This window comes from Sceloporus undulatus, chromosome 8 (genome assembly GCF_019175285.1).
Source record: "Sceloporus undulatus isolate JIND9_A2432 ecotype Alabama chromosome 8, SceUnd_v1.1, whole genome shotgun sequence".
Classification (NCBI taxonomy): Eukaryota; Metazoa; Chordata; class Lepidosauria; order Squamata; family Phrynosomatidae; genus Sceloporus; species Sceloporus undulatus.
The window spans coordinates 4,017,275-4,042,469 of record NC_056529.1 but is presented as its reverse complement, the minus strand read 5'-3'; the positions used below and the strand labels follow the sequence as shown (position 1 = coordinate 4,042,469).

General features: G+C 41.2%; 2 protein-coding genes across 6 annotated transcripts; one reads left to right on the top strand and one right to left on the bottom strand.

Annotated features, from left to right (window-relative positions):
* Positions 1-1,304: 1,304 nt before the first annotated feature.
* Positions 1,305-8,918, bottom strand: HSDL1 (hydroxysteroid dehydrogenase like 1). 2 transcript variants are annotated; one of them, XR_006100610.1, is made up of 6 exons: positions 8,745-8,918; positions 5,982-6,215; positions 4,779-5,224; positions 3,725-3,952; positions 1,654-2,574; positions 1,305-1,480 (listed from the first exon to the last, which is right to left on the bottom strand). XR_006100610.1 is itself a non-coding variant. In XM_042438775.1 (5 exons), the coding sequence occupies exons 2-5, from the start codon at positions 6,199-6,201 to the stop codon at positions 2,485-2,487; spliced, it is 984 nt and encodes a 327-aa protein (XP_042294709.1). In that variant the 5' UTR covers positions 6,202-6,215; positions 8,745-8,918; the 3' UTR covers positions 1,305-2,484. The 2 variants fall into 2 exon arrangements, 1 of the variants encoding a protein (XP_042294709.1); XM_042438775.1 differs by having other exon boundaries at positions 1,305-2,574.
* Positions 8,919-9,798: 880 nt separating this feature from the next.
* Positions 9,799-21,043, top strand: DNAAF1 (dynein axonemal assembly factor 1). 4 transcript variants are annotated; one of them, XM_042480611.1, is made up of 13 exons: positions 9,799-9,826; positions 10,735-10,873; positions 11,868-11,978; positions 12,982-13,087; positions 14,105-14,196; positions 15,081-15,302; positions 15,733-15,899; positions 16,324-16,445; positions 16,727-16,920; positions 18,002-18,193; positions 18,948-19,057; positions 19,583-19,654; positions 20,182-21,043. In XM_042480611.1, exons 1-13 carry the CDS (start codon positions 9,824-9,826, stop codon positions 20,536-20,538), a joined length of 1,887 nt encoding a protein of 628 aa, XP_042336545.1. In that variant the 5' UTR covers positions 9,799-9,823; the 3' UTR covers positions 20,539-21,043. The 4 variants fall into 4 exon arrangements, with proteins under 4 accessions (XP_042336545.1, XP_042336547.1, XP_042336544.1 ...); XM_042480613.1 differs by lacking the exon at positions 9,799-9,826 and adding an exon at positions 9,828-9,963; XM_042480610.1 differs by lacking the exon at positions 9,799-9,826 and adding an exon at positions 9,833-10,102.
* Positions 21,044-25,195: the final 4,152 nt, after the last annotated feature.

The following is a 25,195-nucleotide window of genomic DNA, read 5'->3' as shown; positions in this document are numbered from 1 at the left end:
ACTGTAAGGTACCAATAATGGAATGAGGCAAAGAATCCCAGAAGGAAGTGGTTTATAGACTATATAGCAACAAGGCCTTTGGCTGTACTTAGAATATGGAGAAACAAAAAGGTTCCCAGTTGGCAAAAGGAGGTCAAGCCAAGAGGGTGACCAATGTCCTCCTTTTTCCCCCGGACATACCCTACATTTTTCTGCACAGGAAAAATCAATCCAAAATGTCCTCCATTTTGAGCAGAACTCAGCTCCAAAAACACAGTTTGAGACCACTTCGGCTGCCCTGGCTCAGTGCTAGGGAATCCTGGGAATGGTAGTTTTGTGGCACACTTTAGCCTCCTCTGTCAAGAGCTCTCATGCCACAGTAAACTACAATTCCCAGGATTCCTTGGCACTGAGCAAAAGGCAGTTAAAGCAGTGCCAGAATAGGTTATTTCTACAGTGTGTTTTGGACCCCAGACGCATTCATTTGCATTCCTTTGAGTGTTTTTATAGCTTTTAATCCAACATTTTAAGCTATTTTAATCCAGTTCTGAGGGTTGTTTAACGTCTCCAAAGGGCACCGGATTCACAGAAATCGTTAAGGAAGCACTGTTAAGAAATCCTGGCTCGTTGTTATGTTTCAAAACAACCAGCAATGGTCTATAAAAACCCAGAATGGAAATACAGTTAATAAAGAATTCGGCTGAGAAGCCAGGCACTTCAATGCTAAGTAGGAAGGAAGGCTGCAAAGATATGGCTGCCCAGGGAAAGCTGTTTAAAAACCCGCATCTGGATAAAAGGAGGCTGTTCTGGAACTCGTTACCGCCAGCCTTTCTTTATCGCTTTCCGGAGCAAAGTCCAACTTGCGGCTGGCAAGAGAAAAGGGACTTCTGTTCAAGGCTGCATCCGCACTGTGGAAATAATCCAGGCTGGCACCACTTTAGCCATGGCTCAATGTTACTGAATTCTGAGGACTGTAGTTCTGTGAGCCATTTAGCCTTCTCTGACAGAGAGCTCTGCTGCCACAACAAACTACAATTCCCAGGATTCCACAGAATTGAGACATGACACTTAAAGTGGTGTCAAACTGTATTGTTGTCTGCAGTGCAGATGCAGACAAAGACAGATATAGATGCTACAGTGATTAACAACAGATTGGAGTCTCAAAGCAATACGTCTTGACTTCCCATTTCTACAGTCAGAATATGAATTGCATAGTACTGTAGCTGATATGGCAGTTATAGTAAAGGACTGAATATTCCAAGCTAAATTTACAGCGCTATATAAATAAATGTTAATAATAATAATAAGATGTAGCATTCACTATGCATTAGTCAAGCGTCTTTTAATAGTCCTTTTACGTCACTTAATAAATATATGCTTTTACGTCATTAACTACATCCTTCCAAAGTCCAAAACAAACTCTGCAGCACTGTTTGGGTCGAATTCAGACACACATCTGTGTTAGTCTGGAATATCGGTATGCAAAGGGATCTTGTAACACCTTTGAGACTAACTGAACGAAAGACGTTGTAACGTAACCTTCTGTAGACTTGGCCTCTCTGAGGATGTAGACCAAGTCGACAAAAGCTTACGCTGCAATGCCTCGCTCAGTTGAGTCTCAAAGGTGCTACAAGACCCCTTTGCGTTCTGCAGTACTATTTGATCATGTAAAACAGAGTTTATATATCACTACAGAGCAAATCAATTACCAGCGCTACTTCCAATAAACATGTCTTTACAATTACAGTGAGGTATAGACGGTGAAATATATATAGGAAATTCAATATAGTTCAAAATAAAGAGGCTCACACAAACCCTGAGTTTACAGAGTATTGCTCTGATCAGTAGATACATTGCTTATAATACATTTATTGTTTTGAGGCAGAAAGACCAGTGTGTTGTCTTGATGGAGAAAGTAAATAGCTCTTAGATTTAATCTTCCAAGTATCCCCTCTAAGGCCTAAAAATATATAGACAGGGGCACAGGGAATAGACTATTCAAAACAAACTACTGAAGGATGTTGCCAGGATCAGTGTACCAAAAAGTATTTGTTTCCAAGTCTGAAAGCAGTTTCAGGTCTTTCACAGAAAATAAAGGAGACACTAAGGCCTAGAGTATTCTATTTAAACAGAGTTTTGATATAAGATATAGCCACATCTTTTCTTCTTCTCACACTAGTGAAGGTTGGTTGCTTATGAAACCCTGTTAAGCTTTCATAATGCTGCAGCATGGCTTAGTACTTTGTCAAAATCTGACCTTTATGCAAAGCTAGGCAGCTAACAAAACAGGTTTCTCCTTCTATATTTCTCCTTGACGCACAACTACATCAAGGTACAAGCAAAACAAAAGAAAGAAAGCTCTTTAAGTCTTTGGAAATAGGGGGGAAGTTGCGAGAGACGAGAAGAAAATGCATCCAAAAACATGTGATGTTGTGGGAATCAACAAACTTAAGTTGCTAGGTGGTATGGACTCTCTAGACGATAGTCGTAATGCTTTTCCGCCCATCAAAGCGTCTTCCTTTCATGATGATAAGCAGCAACTATGTTCATTCCCCAAGCCCAGAGCCAGTCTGGTACATAGTTTCCAAGCATAAACTGCAAGGCAAGATAGGAAACAAAAATTAGATTCCTTTAGCTATGTATTCATTCATACAAGCCGGCTATCTGTTTTAATTCAAATATTTTAAAGTCACCTTTCAAAGCTGCAGATGCCAGTGAGGAAATCAACATATATTCTTTTTCTGGCCATCAACGATACTGAAAATGCCCACCGTATTCAACGAAACCCACAGATCTAAAGATTTGTCTCAAGACAGCAAGTACTCCCAATCTCTTTCCCTTTCTTCCTTTTCTCCCCCCAACCACACCATTCCTTTGAAAAACGCAGCACCGTTCCACAAATGGAGAAGAGTGGGCTCTCTTCAGAAAAAGGGTTAAGAAAAGAAACAGATCCAATAGTCAGAACAATTGTACGAAGGAAGGAAAGGCAGGCATTGAGGTCTGCATGCTTAGACATATAAATAGGGCACATAAAAATGCAGCAGATGGTGCAAGCATGCAAGCATTCTCTATTAAATGGGGTGAGTACAGCACTGGAGATGTGTTTCAGCTTCAGCAGTATACCTATATTTATTTATTTATGTATTTATTTATTTACGGTATTTATATCCCGCCCTTCAGCCCTATAGGCTCTCAGAGCGGCTTATACTTATTATTATTACTTTTAAATAGACGGTTCCCTGCCCTCAGGCTTACAATCTAAAAGACACAACACAAAAGAAGAAGGGAAGGGGATCAGGTCCAGCAGTTCTTCTCTCCCTCTGAGGCCCGGACCAAGGCTGATGGATTAGAAGCAGGGCTCCTTTTCTTAATCTCTATATAAATCTCTATATAAATGTAAACACCCAACATTATGCTAGTACAGCATCACTTGGCACCAGCCAGAAGATGTTTACAGCTCTCCTGCCTAAGGCAACTGCATGCAATACAAGCAAATGATATGCTGATGGAGGCACTGCAAGCAGAAAACTATGGGGAAAGACCTAATTCTTTGGCCTCCAGTTGAGCCACATTCATAGCTGCAAGGATAAAAGATACAGTTCTGAACATGCTACCACTAGCAAATACAGCAATTAAATACCTGTACTGACAGATATTGGAGGGCATTAGCTGATGTTTGATGTGTATACGCAAGATTCTAGGTTAGTCTTTGTTATATCAAAGCTCATGGAATCAATCGCATTACCAAAATCGTATGTGGCCAATATCCAGTGGTCCTTTTGGATATCCCAAGGGTGGTAATCGCATGGCGCGCATACACTTCAGCGGAAGGTGAAATAAAGCCTTCTTTCGGGAACAGGTTGATAAAGGCTGTCATTTTGGTGCTGAGGAAGGCAGGGATTAAGCTCTGAACAAAGATGCCTTTGGAAGCATATTCGTAATAAAGTGCTCGGCTTAAATGGTCCAGATAATCCTGTCAAGGTGAAAGAGATGCGACAGTTCAGATACCCTGGTTTCAACACTAGAGGAAAAACAGATCTTAGCAGGTTAGATCACACATGTCAACTAGGACAGTCAATGCAGCTAGAGAACAAAATCTTATGCAAGGAACATTCATTCCCCCGATCCTGTCCAAATAACTTTCTGTGTGCTTGTCATTATCACTGACTTCTCTGGATAGAATGTCCCTAGAAATAATGAACCATTTCACACTTTCAGGTTTCTTTCAGTCTGTGTAGTTATAGCACTTTGGTGCCGCTTTAACTGCCATGGCTGCATCCTACAGATCTGAGGTTTGGAGAGGCACCCAAGTTTTCTTGCAGCAACTTCTAAGTACCTCAAGAAACTACATGTCCTAGGATTCCATAGAAAGGAGCCAATGCAATGTTGTGCCAAAGAGGATCGGCTTGTCATTTATAATTGCATAGCTTCAAGGAGACACAGCCTCCCCATTCATCTACTAAATCCTCTGCAACTACTAATTTAGGAACTCCTTAGCCAGAGAAACAGACCATGCATTTGCACACAAAGACCTACTGTATCTGCTTTTTAGGAAGAATTAACAACAGGGTATAAAAAACAGGTGCGGTCGCCCTTATCCAGACTTTCAAAATCCAAAAGACTCCAAAACCGCCCACATCAGTGTCTATGAAACATAAATGAATGTCATATTCAGACTTTGGTCCCATCTCCTTTATGTGTATGCAAACATTCCAAAGTCTGAAAAGATCCAAACCAATTCTGGTCTCAAGCATTTCGGATAAGGGAGACTCGACTCGCATTTGTAATGTTATGTTTACCTTGGAGGCAGAGTATACTGCAATCTGTGGGGAAGGATGGGTGCAAGACAAGGAAGAAACATTCACAATAGCCCCTTTCTTTCGCTGTACCATCCCTGGCAACACCATATGGATCATCATGGTAGCTGCCCCAATATCCACATCGATTAATTCCCACATCTTCGCCTCCGTTAAACTGGTGAAACAGTCCAGGCGACTATAGAACACGCCGGCGTTATTCACCAGGATGCCAATGTCTTTGCCCAAAAGGGCTTTCTCAATGGCTGGGTAGATCTCGCGGCCTTTGCTGAAGTCTGCCACAATCACTGCAGTTTCAATCTTGTAGGAATCCACTAGCTCTCTGGCAACGGCTTCCAGCTTCTCCTTGTTCCTGCTTATTAAGACGATGTTCACCCCACGACTTGCCAGTTCTTTGGCATAGGCTTTCCCGACTCCTGAAGTGCAACCTGCAGTAAACCAAGACAGCAATGAAACTCAAAGCACTTCAGTCCTAAAATATATTTCTTTAAGAAATCTGTCCAACAGCTAGAGCAGGGAAGAGTAGGATTTTCTGGTAGATCTATAGTAGGCGATTCAGACTTCTAGTATTAAGAATTCTAAATAAAACTGAAAATACATAAAATAGGTATCTTCCATGGCTGGGCAGAAGACTTTCCGTTGACTGAGTTCTGTTTCAAAACACAAAATTGATCCCATCAACCTAAAATCTTTGTTGTTGTCGATGTTGTTATGTGCCTTTAAATTGTTCCTGACTTTTGGCGACCCAATCATAGGGTTTTCTTGGCAAGAATTGTTCAGACGTTGCTCCGACTGAAGGAAATAAAATATCCTGTTTCCTATGGGAAATGCAAGATCTGAATAGAGGTGCTTGCTTAAAGGGTAACATTATTTGTTGTTGTTGTTGTGTGCCTTCAAGTCGTTTCCGACTCTTGGCAACCCTAAGGCAAACCTACCATAGGGTTTTCTTGGCAAGACGTGTTCACAGGAGGTTTGCCCTTGCCTTCCTCTGAGGCTGAGAGTATGACTTGCCCAGCGTCACCCAGTGGGCTTCATAACCAAACTGGGATTCGAACCTTGATCTCCAGAGTCGTAGTCAAACACTGAAGCCACTATGCCACACTTTGAACCTATCAAAACACCAGGTTCCTTGGGGTTTGGCGGAGCATACAAGGTAAATGAATGCAAAGGTTTGGGGTCTCTCACCTGTGACAACGGCCCACTTGCCATACAGCTTGACGAAATCGGGCCTCTTGAGCAGCCTGGGAATGAGATGCACCCGGATTAAGGTGTAAGCGTCACCCAAGATAGTGAAGCAGGTCTTGGCCGTGTAGAAAGCTCCGATCAGAGCCAGGGTCTCTATGAAACTGCTGCAGGACCGTCCAACCTCCCTGAGCAAAAGGGGGAAACTGTCCACCGCAGCCATGGCAAGCTGGATATCTGGAAGAGAAAGCACAAGCAGTAGCAGCAATAGAGAAGAACCCAACATCCTTACAAGCATTGCAACTTGGCAGGGAGAGTCCCCTTTAATACCCTGCTGCTCCGGAAGAAGAGACTGAACTAATGGATTCAAATGACAAAGAAAGGAGATTCTTATTCAACTTCAGGAAGAACTTCCTGCTGGCAAATGCCATTCAACTGGCTCAGAATATGACCAGCTCTCCTTCAATTGAGTTTTCCAACCAGAGGCTGGATGCCCATCCCTGGTATGCTTTACTTCTGGATTCCTCCCCTGGCACAAGGGCTGCATCCACACTGCAGAAACAACCCAGGTTGACACCACTTTAACCGCCGTGGCTCAATGCTTAAACAAGCGGCCCCAAAATGTATTCATTTTTTACTCCGAACGGTCCTATAGAGAGAGGTGTGAAGGGCATTTTAGGGGAACGCAAGCATTTGGGACTCCTTTCAGCATTTTAAGGGAAGCTCATCCCATATGCACTATTAATTGGTGCTCAAGAATGCTAATAGCGTTCAGAGAATAATAAAACCATAATCGCTGAATAATAAAGAAAGGACGATTGCCAATGGCAATAAGGTGTTGCAGCGTGGATCCTTCCTAATCGTACCCTTTTCCCAAGGCGTTCCATCTTCCATGCGTCATGTGTTTACTGTCCCACCAGCATCATAGACCAGCTGACAACAATAGCGCTGGAATGATAACTTATGCAACAGAGCATTATTAAGGGTATGCGCAAGTCCAACCATTGTGGCTCAGCCTTACTCAATGAAAGGAGTCTTGATGTCCTGCAATACTTTGACAACAAACTGGGGGGAAAGATTTCCTGATCGATACGGAGAAGAGTAAAACTTGGCTACAAGAAACTGCAAGTGTAAAAGAACAATACGTGACAATGGTTGGAAAATGGCGCACGGCGCCACATCAATGAGCATTGATAAATGATGAATTCCAGTCAAAATGTTGGCATGGATGTGGCGCTAAGGGGGATTTATATATACATATGTGGTGGGGATGCCCATTGGTTCAAGAGTTTTCGGCAGGGGTTAAGGAACAGGTAAATATAGTAATAGGGATAGAGATACGATTAAGCAAAGGAAATTGTTTAACTCTTAATTTAAGGGAATTAGAACTGGATACTAATCAGAGATACGTGACAAAACATGTTTGAAAAGCCAGCCGCCCGTGCAGCAATTGCTTTTGGATTGAGAAAGAAATCTCATTGGAATAAGTCTTATTTGTTTAAATATGTAAAAGAATACATGTTATTTGATGTCCTTAGGAAAAGGAGACTTAAATATACTGGGGGAAGCACTAAAGAATCATGGAGGGATCAATGGGAAATTGTGATTAAGAAAGTGGAAAGTAAGAAGTAAAAAACATACTGCATATACTAGACTATAGGTCAGCCTCATGTATAAGTCGAGGGCAGATTTTGGGAACGAAATGATAGATATTGATATGAGCCGTGGATAAGTCGAGGGTAAAACTTAGGGGCATCTAGCAAAGGATCTAAAGGACAAAGCAAAGGAAAACAATGCCGAAGCGCTTACAAAATCCCAGCAGACATAACTATCTGTCCTCATATTAAAGGCTAGATGGATGCGAAAATAGAGTGGGGTCAATGCTTCCAAGGCAGATTAAACTCTTGCCATTCAACAGGGGATGGTTTCGTGTGTGTGTGTGTGTGTGTGTGTGTGTATATATATGATTTAAAGTCCTTACATTGACCCATGGATATGTCAAATCAGGTTTTTGGGGGGTCAATTTCTTAACCTGAATTTCTAGACTTATACATAAGTGCATATATATATATATAGACACACACAGAGTAATTGATGATATTTTCCACATCTCCGACAATGATTATTAATTTAAACAAAACGCTTTGTTCCAAACTTTCGCTAATCTACCTGGGATTGCAATGCCATCTTTAGTACGTTTTATACCCAAAGCTATGCATTTAACCCCTTTTAGTCCAGGTTTTCTCCCATTGTTTCAACTGGAGGAGCTGCCCTACATCATGTGAAATATCCCACTTTGAGGCTGCATCCTATGGAATCCTGGGATTTGTAGTTTTCTCAAACACTTGGCCGCGCTTCAGAAATAACCCAGTTTTGAAGCCGCTTTAACTGTCAGGGCTGTGGAATCCTGGGAATTGTAGTTCATTCATGGCCCCAGAGAACGCTCTGCTTTAACTGCCTTGGCTGACTGCAAGGGAATACTGGAATTGTGATAATTAATAAGTAAATAATAATAATAATAATAATAATGCAATATAAAATGCATGCAATTCATACAATATTGTGGTTCATTGTGTCACCAGGAAAGGCACAAAACTACAGCTCCCAGAATCCCATAGCACTGAACCAGGGTCCTTTAAAGCGGTGCCAAAGTGGGTTAATTCTGCAGTGCAGACGCAGAAACACACATTTAAACAGAAAGCAATGCTCAACTTTATCTAATAATTAGGAATGTTTCCCATTTTATGGCTGTTTTTCTTTAATTACCTGGTGTTCTCCTTCTATAGAGGCAGGTTTTCAATGCTGGGGGGTTTTAAAGGCTTGCAGGCATTGCTCTCTCTTCCCAAAATGCAGCACTTTGTCACTGTTTGAGTCCAAAGGAGAAGCCTCTCCATTCCCTTCCATTCTGCAAAGCCTGGTTTCTGCTTCTGAGGAAAAAACGAAAACCTGGAAACTGGATTTTTCAATATCGCCTGGAAAGCCCATTGGCAGCTGAAGAAATCCAGACCTGGAGTCTCAGATCCGGGTTTTCTGACATACCGCTCCTTAACGGGGTTTAGTTATAAACACAGCCCTTTCGTCATCTCTTCTTCTGTGGACTACAGAGCTAAGATATACCTCTGCCTAGCGTGTTTCTGAGTTCAGTTCCCCAGGAAAAAAACAAAACCAATGGGGAAATTAATAATACAGTATAATATAATAGTCCCCAAATGGTGCCCTTTAAGAGATTTTGGACTTCAACTCCCAGAAGCCTCAGCCATGTTGGCCAATAGCCAGGGATTCTGGGAGCTGAAGTCAAAAATCCCTTAATGATCACAGTTTGTTTCTTCAAAACAAAACAAAACCTTGCAAAACTACAAATCCCAGGAGTCCAAGGGATGACGCTACAACAGCACTTTAAACAGTGGTGTCAAACTTCACTGCTTCTATAACAGTTGGTCCCCCCCCCAAAAAACTGTGTCCGTTTGAGAGATTTTTTTTGGACTTCAGTTCCCAGAATCCCTAGCTATTGGCCAACATGGCTGAGGCTTCTGGGAGATGAAGTCCAAAAGCTCTTCAAGGGCACAGCTTGGGAATTACTATATTTTATTACATTATGTTATATCATATTAATTATTCAGTGGCTCCCAAACTGTGCTCTTTAAGGGACTTTGGACTACATCTCCCAGAATCCCTGGCTATTGGCCAACATGGCTGAGGCTTCTGGGAGCTGAAGTCCAAAACTCTCTTCAAGGGCCTGAGGCCTACTCCTTCTGCGCGGTTGTCATGGAGACGCGGAGCCACGTGACGCTCCGCGGCGCTGTTTTTCTCCACTCAGTGCGCATGCGCAGGGCCGTGTGGTTGCTATGGTAACGAAGGGAATGCCGTTGAGGCGGAAAGCGGCCGTTAGAGCGGGCGGACCGAGCAGAGGACTTAATCCAAACCTTTGGCCTTAATTAAAATTAATTAGTTAATTGACGCCGAAGAAGAAAAGGGAGAGAAGAGGGTATTAAATAGAAAAGGAATAAAAAAAGCCTCTTCCTCAGACATTTTTGGGGACTCTAACTCCCATCACTCCTCTGAAGCTAAGGCTGATGGGAGTTGTAGTCCGCCTCCATCTTGCTTTGGTGCCCTCAGGTCAGGAGGCATGTTTTTGTTTATCTATTTGTTTGTTTTTAAGGCGAAAGAAGGAGGGCACTTTGCACATGCTCAGGAGCACTGTTGCCACTGCCTCTAAACATTAAGCCGCCCCCCCTTTAAAGTTATGGCACAGTGTTAAAAAAATAAACAAATAGCTGTTAAAAGAATAAAAATACTTTTTGTACAGTACAAAATAAAATATCATATTAATAAGAATGACATTAAGAAAAAAATCAGAATAATATAAATTAAATAATAATATTAACAAAAAAAAATTAATAAAAATTAGTAATAATAATAATAATACCAAAAATAGAATGTATTTTATTCTATTTTTGGTATTAATCTTAACCGGCGAAAGACAATAAATTGGTTAATGTTAAACGCTGAGCAAATGGTGTTTCGTTTGTTGAGGCATGTAGCCTTCTTCTCTCTGAGAGAAGCTCCGGCGCCACAAGAGACTCCAAGTCCCAGAATTCCATAGCAGCATGGAGCCATGGCAGATAAAGCGGTCTCAAACTGCATCATTCCTCCAGTGCAGATCAGACCTTTGTCATTCAATTCAAATGAGCTGAATAAATACAGGGTCAGGAAGATGTGGGACATACTCCAAATGTCTCTCTCTTTCCCTCCTTAGGAGAACCTCAAAATGCATCCGGTCAACGAAGAACCTGGATCAGGAGCGAATGATGCCAAGGAAGGGAACGGCCAAGAGACAGAGGACCATGAAGAAGACAATCTTGTGCCCAGCAGCAAGGACGGCTTAATAAAAGAAGGTAGTTGTTTCCAACAACAGTTGTGTATTCATCTTGGCATTTTCTGGCATCCAAAGAACACCTCTGAAAGAGATGCATCTCTATCCATTTCTCAGCCAAGACATAGTTTGGAGGAGATGATCACACCAGGGCCAATAGCACCACATTCACACCACTATAGCGATCTATATTTTCACACAGTTGCACAATCACACAACATTTATGAGATAAAACTAATAGAGAAACACAACTGCGTTCCGCATACATCCGTTCTTGCAGCACTGTCGAAGATTTCATGCACTTTTCGGCATTTTCAGTCTGAAAAGCATGGTTACGTCCCAAACGGAACAAGATTAAAAACCGAAATGTGGAATGTCCTCATCTCTCTTTCATATAATCAGACAATTTTATGCTCTCAAAATACTCTAGAATTAATTCTTCTTTGCTGGACCTGTCAATCGTATGTTTGATTGCTATCTGATATTTGATTCGACATCTGATATTTGATGTTTTTAATTTGTTGCCTGCTTATTTTATCTAACTCTATATTGTATTATTATTTATTGTTTATGTGTGTGTGTGTGTGTGTGTATATATATATATATATTGCTATTATCCTGTAGAATATGCACTATTGGCAGGTTTCATTTTCATCGATTTTATTGATTGTACGTACAGCGCCGTGTGAATCTACAGCACTATATAAATAAAGTATAGGTTTATAAAGTAAATAAAGTATAATAATAATAATAATAATAATAATAAGGTTTCTTAGTGATTTCACTGGTGTAAAATAGTGCTAATAGTTTGAAATAATGGAAACACGCAGAACGAAGTGAGAGAGACCTGATTCCGTTTAACCATTTGATTGCTGAACCTTGGAAGGTTCTCAGATATGGTCCCTGGAAAGGTACAAACCTATGATGCCCAGAGTCCTGCTATAGAGATTGGGGTTGTCTCTTTTTCTTGTTGTTGGAACATCTATTGAACCAATTCTTATTTTTCTGAATTCCAGAACTACAGTCTCAGCTGCCAGAAGGAGAGCAAGGGAAGCAAGCGGATATTAAACATGAACAAGCGACGTTAGAAATGGATGGGAATGAAGAACCAAATAAAGGAGAACCAGGTAATTAACGTGGACAAAGAGTAAGTTTTAGGGTTGTGGGCTAATTTGCCACATCGTATTTCCCATGAGTTCCTCATCAAGTCAAGGTGCTGATGCTTTTGTGTGTTGGCAAGAAGTTATTACATTATTTCTGTTATTCTGAAAATCCAGATGCTTGCCAAGGTGTTCCCAAGTTAGGACTGACACAGGATGGATTGGGAGACTGATAGAAATGGAGAAACTATCTAGCTTGGATAGTTAACTTCATGGCTGTATACAGTGGCCACCCTGTTTAAAGCTGGTCTTGATCTAGTAGTCACCTATGCATAAAGGTAGCACATGCTTGTAAGAGCATAAGTACTGTGTTTCTGAATAAAACCAAGGACCCATTGAATCCAGCTTTCTATCTCCAATTAAGGCTAGCTACTTAACTTGTCATACTTCAGATACATTATGAGAAAGCAGGACTTACTTAAAAAGACAATAATGCTAGGAAAGATGGAGGGCAGTAGAAAGAGAGGAAGACCATACACCAGATGGATAGACTCAGTCAAAGAAACCATGGCCCTGAAGCATCCAGTTGCTAGTTTAAGCTAGAATAAACCTATTCAAGCAATGTTCTTTACGTAAATGTTGGTTTAGCATTTGGTACTTCATTCAGTGAATTCACTGTATTTGGGACGGTTGGCTGGATTTAGGCCCATCATCATAAATTTTTGGCATGATGGTATAACCAGGAGCTCAGGTCCTATATACCAGACAGCTCCAGAAAGTAAAAGAGCAGGACCGTGATATAACAAAAGGAGGAGGAAGGCAGTAAAAGACTGGTTTTTATCACTTAGCTATCTCACTTATCCTCCAAGTTGCTCAGGATGGCATGCTTCTACTGCACCTGTATACTAAATGTCACATAACAGTTAAATTGTGCACTGAATTCCAGCCTGAATGTTAGTTTCTGTCGTTAAATTTAATGACCTGGATCCTGAAGAATCCAAATGTTTAATTTTCACATATAACACTCAAGCGCCACAGAAGAGAAGCGACTCTGTGAGTGACGTATATCAACAAAATCAGCCGAAAACAAATGGTGATCAAAAGCCAGTGACTGCCTCGTCCCGTGGCGGCGTCAGGTAATTTGTTTTCTACCGCTTTTCTTAATTTCAGAGAGCAAACAAAATAATTGTAAAGCTAATTCTGCTAGTTTCTTAAACATGACTGAGAACTTGAAGGTGAACTCTTTGTTTCCCTAACCCTGTACTTCCCCATCATAGGAATTCCCCTGTTACTTCTCTTGATAGAGTTAACCGTGATAGAGTGTTATTTGTCAACAGCAGCCCTGGTTGTGGTTAACCAGTTAAGTTTCAACCAAGGTTTGGAAACTTCAGAGAGAAAAGGGGAAATACCTGCATCTAAAGGCTTTCCAGGGGCCTCAGACACTGACCCAAAACAGAACTGGGAGGGGATGCATGTCCACTTCTGGTTTTAAAAATGCGTACACCAGATCCCATCTGATCTTGGAATAAGAGTCAGGCCTTGTTAGTACTTGGAAAGGAACCTCATAGTGAATATGATGTGCTATAAGTTATATGAAACCCATTGGGTGACTTAGGGCAAGCTGCACTCTCTCAGCCTCAGAGGAAGGCAATGGCAAACCTCCTCTGAACAAGTCTTGCTAAGAAAACCCAATGATAGCGTCGTCTTAGGGTTACTATATGTTGGAAGCGACATGAAGGCACACAACAGCAGCAAACAATGCCCTAACATGGCCTAAATACCCAAAAGGCTCCTGATCCCATCTGATCTTGAAGGTTAAGCAGGCTCAGGGTCTATTACAGATGAAGGAACTGACCAAACCACCTCTGAATATTCCTAGCCTAAGAAAACCCTATATCCATGAGTTCACCCATGTTGACTGGTGACTTTAACGCAGTTACCGTACTATATTTTTTGATATTAAACAATGAAGGAAGGTCCTGCAACCTATTTAAAGGATGAATTGATTTTACCTTTCCCCTCTACCCTGAAAAACATGGTGGGGAAGAGATTTGAGGGTCGCAAAAATAGCCTTAGGGGCCATACCACGATGTAAAGCTAAAGAGTAGGTTCTTTAGGACTGAGGGTTTTTTTCCTTCTTGTTAATGTTTTAGGATGACCAAAAAGCTATTGAGAGATCTCTGCAAACAGCACAAGTTATACGTGACCCCATCCTTGAATGACACCCTGTATCTTCATTACAAAGGTAACTGTTGTGTTGCACGCCTTTTCTGCCACTGAAAAGGTATTCATTTTCTCTCATTTTCTTCATGTCGTGGGACAAAATCAAAGTCCCATTACAGCTGGCAAGTGGGTGACAAAATGGAACTGGTGGCTTAGTAAAAGGAAAATGGTAAAAAATGATCTAACGCAGCCTTTATCCATCCCTTGTTCCATTTAAAGCAGGATTGGGCAACTGCAGGGGGTCAGAAGCCAGCTTTCCCCCCATATTCCCCCCACAAGGCTGCATCCCACCACACAACAAGCCCAAATACGTCTGTTTCTCTCAACAGTTCCTCTCCAAATGGTAAAAAGGATTGACACACCATCACTTCCAGTTGGGCTTCAAGCACCACAAAAAATGAGGTCCTACAAGTCACACTTTGCCTACCCCTGATTTAATGCAAGGGCCACTCACTTACATGGCTATTTGCAGGCTGCAGTCCAGTCTCTAAGAGCATCCCAGATCTTCCTTATCCCCTACTCAAGCCTCCAGCACTCCCCAGTTTTTATCCCAGCCAGGCACCGGATCTCAACCAGTAGCAATGAAACCTCGCTTTGGTTGTCAGAAGCAGTGCTTGCAGTGGCACAGCACAGCCCACAAGGATCTGGACAGATTAGAAGACAGCCTGCCAATCCTTGGAGAGTGCAGACACCTGATTTAAAAGTATAGACACACTTTCTTGTTCACACTCTGGCAACCCTCTCTGATCACTTTTGCCTTCTCTCAGGGAACATATTAGTCTTGCTCAACATTCCTCCCTTTCAAAATGATTCTGCCCCCATCCTTTGCAACACGAACCTGCATTATAAGCTATGGACAATTCCTTCTGTCAAATTTCACTATTCCTTCCCCGCTTTTCCTTGTAGGATTTGATCGTCTGGAGAACCTGGAAGAATATACAGGGCTGAGGTGCCTGTGGTTGGAATGCAATGGGCTGACCAAGATTGAGAACCTCACCGCTCAGACAGATTTGCGTTCCCTTTATCTGCAGCTCAATTTGATTAATAAGATTGAGAATCTTGAACACTTGCAAAAGCTGGATTCTCTCAACCTCAGCAACAATTACGTCAAGACCATCGAAAACCTCTGTAAGAATTTCTACTGTCCGAAACAGGCTCCATCCTGTAAACCAGGATGCTGGATTGCAAGGCCCATCCTGATACTGAGTAATGCTAGGAGCTGCAATCCAGCATTATCTGGAAGAATCTCCCCAACTCCAAATGCTGCATTATTGTAGCCACCATCCAGTACCTACTTACTTGGGCGTAAGCTCCATTGAACTCACTAGTGAGTAGCGGTGGGTAGGATTGTATTGTTACTGTTATTATTCTCAGACATATGTAGATGTGCCCCTGTATTAAAATACAGGTCAAGCACTCAAAGTCAAAAGGTTGATCTTTCAGCATGACACTGAGATAATCTTGGTGCTTAAAACCGGTGTTTAAAACAGAACAAATCTATACAGGTTGCAAAATTAAAATGGCTTTGTCTTATCATGTTATTGTTGTTCTTCAACAGCTTCCTTGAAAGTTCTGCATACTCTTCAGATTGCTCATAATATGCTAGAGACTGTTGAAGACATCCAGCACTTACAGGAATGCCCCAGTATTAGTATTCTTGACCTCTCTCACAATAGACTGGACGATCCAAATATTTTAGATGTCCTGGAGACCATGCCTGATTTGGTGAGTCGAATGTCACTCTGAAATTATTGTCTGATCCATCATTTCTGAGGCACTAAAATGATCACGTTTAACTACTACATTATTGAACAAAGATTTAAAAAAGTCCACTTTCTCGAGGATAGTCATGTAGCATGCTAAACTCTTAGAGGTTTGAAGGAAAGAGGTGAAGAACTATAGCACGCTAGCCTCATAAGAAACACTCCCGGATGAGGCTACGCACATACAAGCACATTTGATTTGGGGAGGTATATCAAGCAGCCAGACTTTATAATCTGGTTTTGAACTAACCATGAGCAAAAAAAGAAAAGATAAAATGGCTATCACATTTTACTTATTGAAATATTTTTAATTCTAGATTGGATTCACGCATCGTTCGGGAATTTCTTCAGTCTTCCATTTAATTTTTGTTTTGTCTCTCTTGCAGCGTGTGTTGAACTTAATGGGAAATGAAGTAATTAAGAAAATTGCTAATTATAGGCGAACACTTACCATCCGATTGAAACACTTGACATATCTGGATGACAGGCCAGTTTTTCCAAAGGACAGGTAATGTACGATCTACGAAAACCAGGATGGTCTGGAAAGAACTAAAGCAGTAATTTCAGGAGAGTCAACTTGCTGTTAGACTCATATGAAAGCACTGTACATGGAGGACCTGTTCAGGTGAATGCCATTTTCCTGGCAGGTCCAGGGAGATCATAAAAGCCATGCTGCACACTCTCAAACCAGCAAGTGTTGAATTAGTTGAATATGTGGAGTTAAATGCCATAGAAGTGAATGGATCCCACTTCCAAGGGTCTGATGACTCTCCTCCCTTTTGCAACCAGAGCTTGTGCAGAAGCTTGGGCTACAGGCGGCCGTGAGGCTGAAGAAAAAGAAAGAGAAATGTGGGAGACCAAAGAAAGGAAGAAGATCCTGGAGAGCATCGATGCTCTCACTGCAATCCGGCAAAAGGCCAAGGAGAAGAAAAGGCAGCGGGAGATGGAGGAAAGAAAAAGAACACTAGATGGCCAACAAGAAGGTTTGTGCAGGTGTTTTTTCCCCTTTTTCAACTGAAAGTGAACAAAATTTATTTTCATAGAAGGGCTAAGCATCAAGCAACTTGACCAGAATTTGAAAGCAACCAGAAGGCAAGGTAAAAGTTTGAGGATGGACATCCCTTGCAGCTGAAGGGGGACAATATGCTTCTGGTACCAGTTATTGGGGGAAATGAGTAGGAGGGTTCTGTTACTTTGGTATCCTGTTTCTAGGCTGCCCAGAGGCATCTGACTGGCCACAGAGGTGTCTCACTTGCCACTTGTCACTGCATAATAGGCCTCTGATCTGATGCAGCTGGATGCTTATGAGTCCAATCCCATGTGGAAGATCTGATCCAGCATCAAGAGTAATACGTTGGAAGAGAGATGCAGAAACTGTCGCGAAGTTATTGCACACCTTCCATTCATTTCTTCTGTCAGAGAACTTCTTAATGGACCACGTCCCATAATATTTGCTGCCCCAGAAATCCAAGTGTCTTGTGCTAACCATACACAGCAAACTGAGGGCAGAAGTGTCACATAACCTTCAGTGCTCTGAAAAACCAGTCTTTTAAAGAATAATTTTGCTTTTATTTTGTAGTCCCAACACTTCCGCAGGTTCAATTGGTGGAGATGAGAGATAAGGCCTTTTCTGTGGCTGCCCCAAGCTCCAAAACTCCCTTCCTAGGGAAGTTAATCCAACCTCCTCCTTGCTGTCCTCCTTTTGGCAGATAAAAATAAAGTTTAATTACATTAATTGCATTTTGTACTATTGCAGCCCAACTCTTCCATACTACCCATTATAAAAGATTAAGAGGAAGATCATCCCAGGTTTCCCCAAACAAGAAAAGCAAAAGCCAGGGCTCAGCTGCATCTTTGGGGACGGCAGATTCTTGCTTGCTCTGTCTCTTGGATAGATATGATAAAGTGAGAGTTCGTCCTGAAGAGATTCCCTCACTTTACTCAGGCGACCCGATCTCTGGCTATTCTGTGTGCTTTTAAATAATGTTGCTCGGTGTGAAAGAATGAATTAGAACTACTTGCAAATAAGCTCATTTAGTTTTTATTTGTTGTGGGGTGTTCTAGGTGAAATCCCATCTCCAAGCAATAACATTGTCACCAGTAATACAGCAGAGTCTTTGGATACTTTGGAGAAGTCAGAAACAAAGCAGAAGATTGAGAAATTTGTGAGAGAAAGCATGGATGCCCATGAGGAAGGCTTGGCTGCAGCAGAAAACTTAGAAGACCAGTTGGGTAGACCAGAGAGGAGTCATGGGGGTAAGTGCCAAAGAACCAAGTGCATTTCAGTGTATGAGCTGTTGGAGTATCTAATGACTTCCAGAAATTTCTCTCTGTTGTGCTGATGTGTTGCTGGGTAGAAACACGCCTGAAGGACATTTGCAAAGCAAACTGATGGAGAGGATAAATTATCGTTATTCCTGTTGCGTTATGTAGTATTCACGTCTGTAGTATTGTTCTGATGAATTTCAATGTGTCAGTTCGTTAACTTTTGGAATCTTGTTACCTCCCTTGAGCATTATTTTCAGTAGACCGTTTGGCTACGAATTTAATAAGTGCTGTATGTTCGCAGGACTTCTAGGAGACGAGCTGCCTCATTCACTTCCAACTAAAAGAGTTGCTCAGCACATTTGTCATGCTGTGTGTCTTTGAAGCTACTTCCTTCCATATAGAGGCATGCCCAGGTGATGCCTCCATGCATTCTATGTACTTCATGCACAGCTGTGGCTTTGCCAAATAAGCACAGTCTCAAGTCAGCATGCATTCTGGCATTTGAAAGAGCTCTTCTATTGTAAGAGGTTGTTCTGAATGATCACAGTCTTGAGAACTGAGGAGGCAAAAAGGTGCTACCTCTGCATGAATTTGCCAATATATATATGTGTGTGTGTGTGTGTGTGTGTAATACATACTAGTCAGAAATGTATCAAGACCTATAGTATAATTTAGTTTAGCCTCCTATTTTCCATGGGAGTGAATCTGGAACTGCTAAGCCTTTTGCTTTTTTCTTCTTTAGAAATGCCAGTAGACAAGATGGCTGCACCAGGACCAATGCTTACCGAACTCCCTGATCCAGCACACATTGAAGAAATTAAGCTGGATACACCAGAGAAGCTTTTCCTAGATGTATGTATTGAACAAAGAGGGATTGAGACTGGTTGTGGTCAGGGTGAAGAATCCCAACATTGGCTTTTAGAAAGCAACTAGTTACCATTACGAGTGGTTTGCAATTAATCCTTTTTCCAGTTGTAAAGGTTTTGGACATGAGACTGTAACTTTGCAAGGGATAAAGTTAAAATTACAGTTCTTATGATTTAAAAAAAACTATGGATGCTGGCCATGAAAGCTTTCAACTTCACAAAGTTACAGTTGTACTTAATGAGGGAATACTCTGTGGCATAACATTTAAGTGTTTTTAATTACTCTTATGTAGTTATGGAACTGTAGCTTCGCTAAATGGTGTTGGAGGCATCCCACATGCTTCAGCTGCTGGTTTGTGGTGTGTTGTGGGTTTTGGAGTGGGACATATGTGGCTGGTGTTTTTACCACTGGCCAACATCTTGTAGCATTCAAACTAAAACCAAAGTAAGGAACGATTTTTTAAAAATCCACTTGCTTCAATAAACAGCAAAGATGACTTCAATTTTTTAGGAATTGCCTGATTTGGAAGATGTGGATACCAAAAGCGAAGCTTTGCTGGAGGAGGAGAGCTTCATTAGAAAGGTGATTTTGTTCCCTCCATAAATTGCTTTCATAAAATTATTTTCCTACTCCTGTTTCTATAATCTTTACTTTATCATGAAGCTCAGTGGGTGACCTTGGACCAGTTACTATCTCTTGGTCAAACGCAGGTTTGTTGTGAGGATGAAAATGGAGAAGACCATGCCCACTGTATTATAATAAGCTTTGAGACGTCTCAATATTTGCATGTGGACCATGCGAAAATTGCAAGGGTTCCTGCATATTTTTAACTCGCCCTTCATATTTGTCATACAGATTTTTTAATACCTTGATTTAATTAATCTTAAATGGCATTAGCTATAGATTATTTAACTGTTGTAATGCATATACCAATTTTTACATGGCTTTTAATCACTAATTTTTTCAAAAGTTTCTAAGACAGGATATAAATAAAATAACAATGTAATAATACAGATTGCTTTAGAATACAGGTGTGGAGCATTATTTTCTATGTGGAGTACATGTGTGGATACTTCAATACTTTGAAGCTGTTCGTTTTACATTTACAGCAAACTTCTCCTCCAAAGATTGAAGTGATTTCCGAATCAAATGAAGGCAAAGACTGCATTGTTGAGGGAAACACACTAATTTCTGGGAACATTGTGACCGAAGAGATCCCAACCTCCATCTTTTCAAATGAGGCTGGTTCAAAAGAAGCCCTACAGCCCTTCATAACTGACCTTCTAGCTCAAGAAAAAGCAGACATTGAAACCAAAATACACCCAGCAAAACCTCTCAGGCCCTTAATTGAAGAGATTACTCCAGAACCTTTGGATCCATCATGGAAGTTATCACCATGCAAAGAAGAAGACAACCAGGTAGACCTTGTGGAAAGTGAAGAGGAACTTTCTGCATCTCCTCCATGAGGTAAAATTATACATGCATTGCAAAGACCTGATAATGGCTCCTACTGTTTGCTTGGGGTTTTAATAGCATAAGGATAAAACTCACCTATTACCCATCCTGGCTTGTGCAGAAGTTCGGTTTCTAGCATGTTAGCTATCTTTTTCACACCGCTGTGACTGGTGGCAGAGTGACAGTATTGACGGGAGGTTTAGAGTTTCCTGTTTTGCAAACAGTAAGCATCAAAAGTCCTTCTACATCTCGCAACTATGAAGATTCAGTATCACCAAGCCAGATAACTACCATTGAAATTATAAAGCCAATTCCCCTTTAGTCTCTTGCATTTTTGTGTAAATGGGTAAATGTTAGTATAATCTGACCAAAGCGATGTGCATTTTAAGTTTTACAAAGTGCCTTCTTTAAACATGCTCCAGTTTTGTTGGATTGTGCACACAGATTGTAGTTAGTCATTGTGTTTTCTCTGTTTGTTTCAACTACTGTTTATGGCAGTAAAAGTTTTTGTTCTCAGCTGCTTCTATCATTCTTATTGCTTTGCTTTTTGTTATGGAGCATGTTGAATCTTCATATATGAATCAGCAGAGACAAACGGCTACCCATCTAGCCTCTTACCTTTTTAGATTTCAGCGTGGTGCAAGAATGATTGATACCCCTCCAGCCTCATCTTCCTCACCTGGCCCAGAAGAGAAATGGTTGCATAGGGAGGGTAATATGTTACGGTATTGCACTGACATTAACAGACCAAAACTGCATGAATGAAAACGGCGTTAAACAAAACTAAATAGTTAGTCCTAGGGCTTGACAACTGCCAGTGGAAGGACACAGAACTAAATTTGTAGATGCTCAGTCAAGATATGCAAAGCATAGTTCATAGCATATGACTATAGTATGTTCAACTGCAGTCATGGGTTTCTTGTTAGTTGTCTTTTGCACCACTGTGTGTGTTTTAACTTTCAGATTTTCCCTCTTAAGAGGTACCATGTACTACATTGCACATTTTTGGGTTGGAACCCATTTCTTTTCTTATCCAGTTCTGCAGGTGCATTCGTGTATATTGCCCTAACCCCACTGCAGGAAAGCCTTCTTCCTGGAGTCACCCATTGTAAGACATGCTCCATCAACTATAGGGAATTTCACATCTAGTCCAGTGTTACAGTTTAGCAAATAATAATAGTATTTCTATGCAGAGAAGCAAATCAAAAGGGGAAAAAGTCAGGGCTTGTCAAAGAAGAACTGAATGAGGACAAGAAAACCTCTTTAATGCGCATACCTTGTTAAACTTTACAAAATATACAACGTAGTGCAAAATGGCATGCTCAGCACATAAACGTCAAATACCAATGCATAAAATAGCCAAGAAGTACAATTATAAACTGCCTTCCAAGGAAGAAAATGCTTTGAAGTTAGATTCCTCTTCCTCTTCATTTCCACAAAGAAAACTATAGCGATAAGGTCTCTACTAAATGACTTCCATAACCACAAACAGTTTGAAAGCTGATCATTTCTTAGTCTGTATCATCAAAAGAAAATTTATGCAGCTGTAACATCTACTTGACCTTGAAAATGTGTAAAACACTCGATTCTAAAAAATTAAGCTAAATTAAAAATTACATATTGCCATTCAATTAGGGTGTGAATCACAATAAACCATACATTTTTGCCAGTCTTATTGTCCTATCCCTTTCTATGACAACTATGGATGGATAGCTCAGTTAGTGTCTATACGTAAAAAATACTCAAAGCTCTAAAAAAAGAAAAGGCTTACAATTCGCTAATATATCCCTGATTAATACTGTGTCCAATAGAACATACTCACTAGTAAGTGTGTGCAGGACTTACGAATTATTTGCTAAGATCTCCAGTTGTCTGGCACCAAATAGATGGCAGATTAAAGATCAGTTCCAAAGAACGACTCAAGATACGAAACAAAATCAAAAGAGAAGCAAAGTGTTAAAGCATTAAATTCTACCCATCCTCTTACTCACACATATACTCTCACTACTACTTGGGCGATGCTTCAAAAGAGTCCAATTTCCCCAGAAGTCAAGGACTTCCTAAAAACAGATTGTGAGGGTTTGATGGTACTCTGCACCCATGGGGCTTTTCAAACTTCATAATCATTCCATATTAATTGCCATAGCAACATACTATACATCCTGGGATTTATAGTTTAAGGAAGGATATTTAGAATTCATAGCTGGAGGGCTCTAAAGCCTTCCTGAAATACAAGTGCCAAAATCCCATAGGATGCAACCAAGGAGGTTAAAATACTATAACTTTGCATTGTGAAAGGACCCCATGTTCTTGGTCCGGTTCTATGCGCTGAATGCAGCATTTTGGGACTTAAGCCTTGACGGACCATGTCTCAAATCGGGCGAGCCCCAAACGCTTGCTTTTGCTTACTCAAAAGGGCATAAAGCACTACTGACTTTAAGTGGTTTAACAATCTTCTCTCCGAGAAATCCACAAAACCTTTTGGAGGGTGCTGTTAAAAACCTCTTGACATGTAATTCTCAATTCATTCAAGTCCCAAGATTTTTTTCGGGGGGAAGCCCTGACGGTTAAAATGATATAAAATCCGATACAATTTTAGCACAGATGTACAGTTGGCCCCCCACATTTGTGGATTTGATTACTTGCGGTATTGATTAATATGTTCTCTTTAGGAATCCTGAGGTCCTCTGGCGCAACTCTGCCAGAAGTTGACCATAGGGTTGTGCTGGAGAACCTAGAACTTCCTAAACACCTCTCTAGGCATTTGTAGGTCCTCCAACATGATTCTATGATCAACTTCTGGCAGACCTTAGAGTTGACCTGGAGATTCCTAGAGAAGTGTTCTCTTAGGTAAAAAGAATAGTAGTTTGTTTTTTAATTTATCATTTTTCCACCTTCATGGGGGCCCTTCACCCCTAACCCCAGCGAGTGTGGAGGGACCACTGTACATCAAATAAATACAATGGGAACTCTGCTGGTCCATGCAAATGTTTCCCAAATTCTAAGGAAATCCACAATTTTTTATTCTCATTCAGCAGTACCTGAAACAACAACACCTCTTCTTCTATGGTTTCAATCCACGCACAAATTTGAAATACCTTGGAGAGACTTTTGAGTGGTACGCACAAATCTCAAATGACTAGAGCGCCTAACCCTGCAGCTGCCTCAGTTGGAGCGTTTCATGGGAACACCTATTCCCTGAGATAACAGAACCCTGTTTATGGGTGCTTCTGGGACAGTTTTTTGCTTTAAAAGAATGATGTTCACTGTGCCGATCCAACATACTATATGTTTCCACATCAACCAGGATCTGGACACGTTCGTCTCCGATCCCTCCACTACTTCAAATGACACACCAAGCAACGAGGAAGAGGAAAATGGATTGGCCAGGAATTGACACACCAAACCTCATGCAGCCTTGTCTCATTCTTGGGTGGATCCTAATTCTAGTGTTTTTCAAGTTCAATGTTGAGCATGTAACTTACTATCTGAAGGGGAAAGAGGTCTTTTGAGTAGTGAAGGGAAGGAGAAAGGTGTGGATCCCAGAACGGGGGACTTGAGCCTCCTTAAGACTAGTATGGGGGAATGAGGTTCCCGTGAAATAATCTGGCCAGATTGGACCACCAAGACTCCTATGTAGTTGAACCTCAAGAATTATCAATCGCAAGTGTATTAAATGATCAAACACTAAGCAATATTACTACCAAGCCTGCCTAAAATCTATCCTAAGCACACTTACTTGGAGGTAAGCTCCACCAAACACATGGAAGGCACTTGTACACATGCATTGTGCTTCTCAGATTCTTCATATTTAAGGGTGGTGATAAATAGGAGTCTTTTTCCCTTTCCCTGAAATTCCCTGCAAGGAGGCAAAATGAATAATACGCCAATGATGAGCCCCATCGCCATCTCTTCCTGGAGAGGAGGTCTATCCTCTTCCTACAGAATGCAAAAAGCCACTGTCAAGTTTGCAGGCAGCTTCTTGCAGAACAAAGGGTAACCCCTTAAGAGTTCACTTCACCCCAGGTTTGCAAGGATGGGTGGGTGCAACAGGAGGTTAAAACAAACATTTCGTATAAACATTCAAAATCTGGAGAGGTTTCAAATGTTGCTTTGCAATTCAAGATCTGGGGGGCAGGGGGAAACACACATGATCCATACAGTTCTTTTATAGCCTTTTCCATATATATATATATATATATATATATATATATATGGGAACCCTCCCACCAAAAAACCCTCAACAGCAGTTGGTTATTGGGAATCCTGTAGAAAACAAAAAGTGAAATGAGAAGACTGCAAATTAGAATTCTTGCAAGTATACTGAAAATTTGGTTGGATTCCCCTCCTTCCAAATAGTGCAATTGTTAAGCTGCCACCATCCCACCAGAATGCTAAAGAGTCAAGGGCTTACCTCCCCAATATGCAGACCTTTTCACACCACAAATATAGCACTTTGACACCACTTTAACCACCATGGCTCCACTTTATGGAACTGTGGAAGCTGTAGCTTTGTTGAGATATTTAGTATTGTAAAGTCAAAGGCTTTACTAGCTGGCATCCCTAATTTTTGTGGGGGTTTTGGGGCTATGTGGCCATGTTCTAGAAGAGTTTATTCCTGAAGAAGCCATTCTCTGAAGATGCCAGCCACAGATGCTGCTGGTGAAA

Bases quoted from the DNA above. Each gene is read 5' to 3' on its own strand.
- DNAAF1 (XM_042480610.1), top strand. From the start codon at position 10,052: ATGGGAGTTGTAGTCCGCCTCCATCTTGCTTTGGTGCCCTCAGGTCAG. The intron at 19,058-19,582 runs GTATGTATTGAA...TCAATTTTTTAG, and splicing joins CAGAGAAGCTTTTCCTAGAT to GAATTGCCTGATTTGGAAGA. The intron at 19,655-20,181 runs GTGATTTTGTTC...TTACATTTACAG, and splicing joins AGGAGAGCTTCATTAGAAAG to CAAACTTCTCCTCCAAAGAT.
- HSDL1 (XM_042438775.1), bottom strand. From the start codon at position 6,201: ATGGCTGCGGTGGACAGTTTCCCCCTTTTGCTCAGGGAGGTTGGACGG. The intron at 5,225-5,981 runs GTGAGAGACCCC...GGTTTACTGCAG, and splicing joins CAAGTGGGCCGTTGTCACAG to GTTGCACTTCAGGAGTCGGG. The intron at 2,575-3,724 runs GTAATGCGATTG...CTTGCCTTGCAG, and splicing joins ATTGGCCACATACGATTTTG to TTTATGCTTGGAAACTATGT.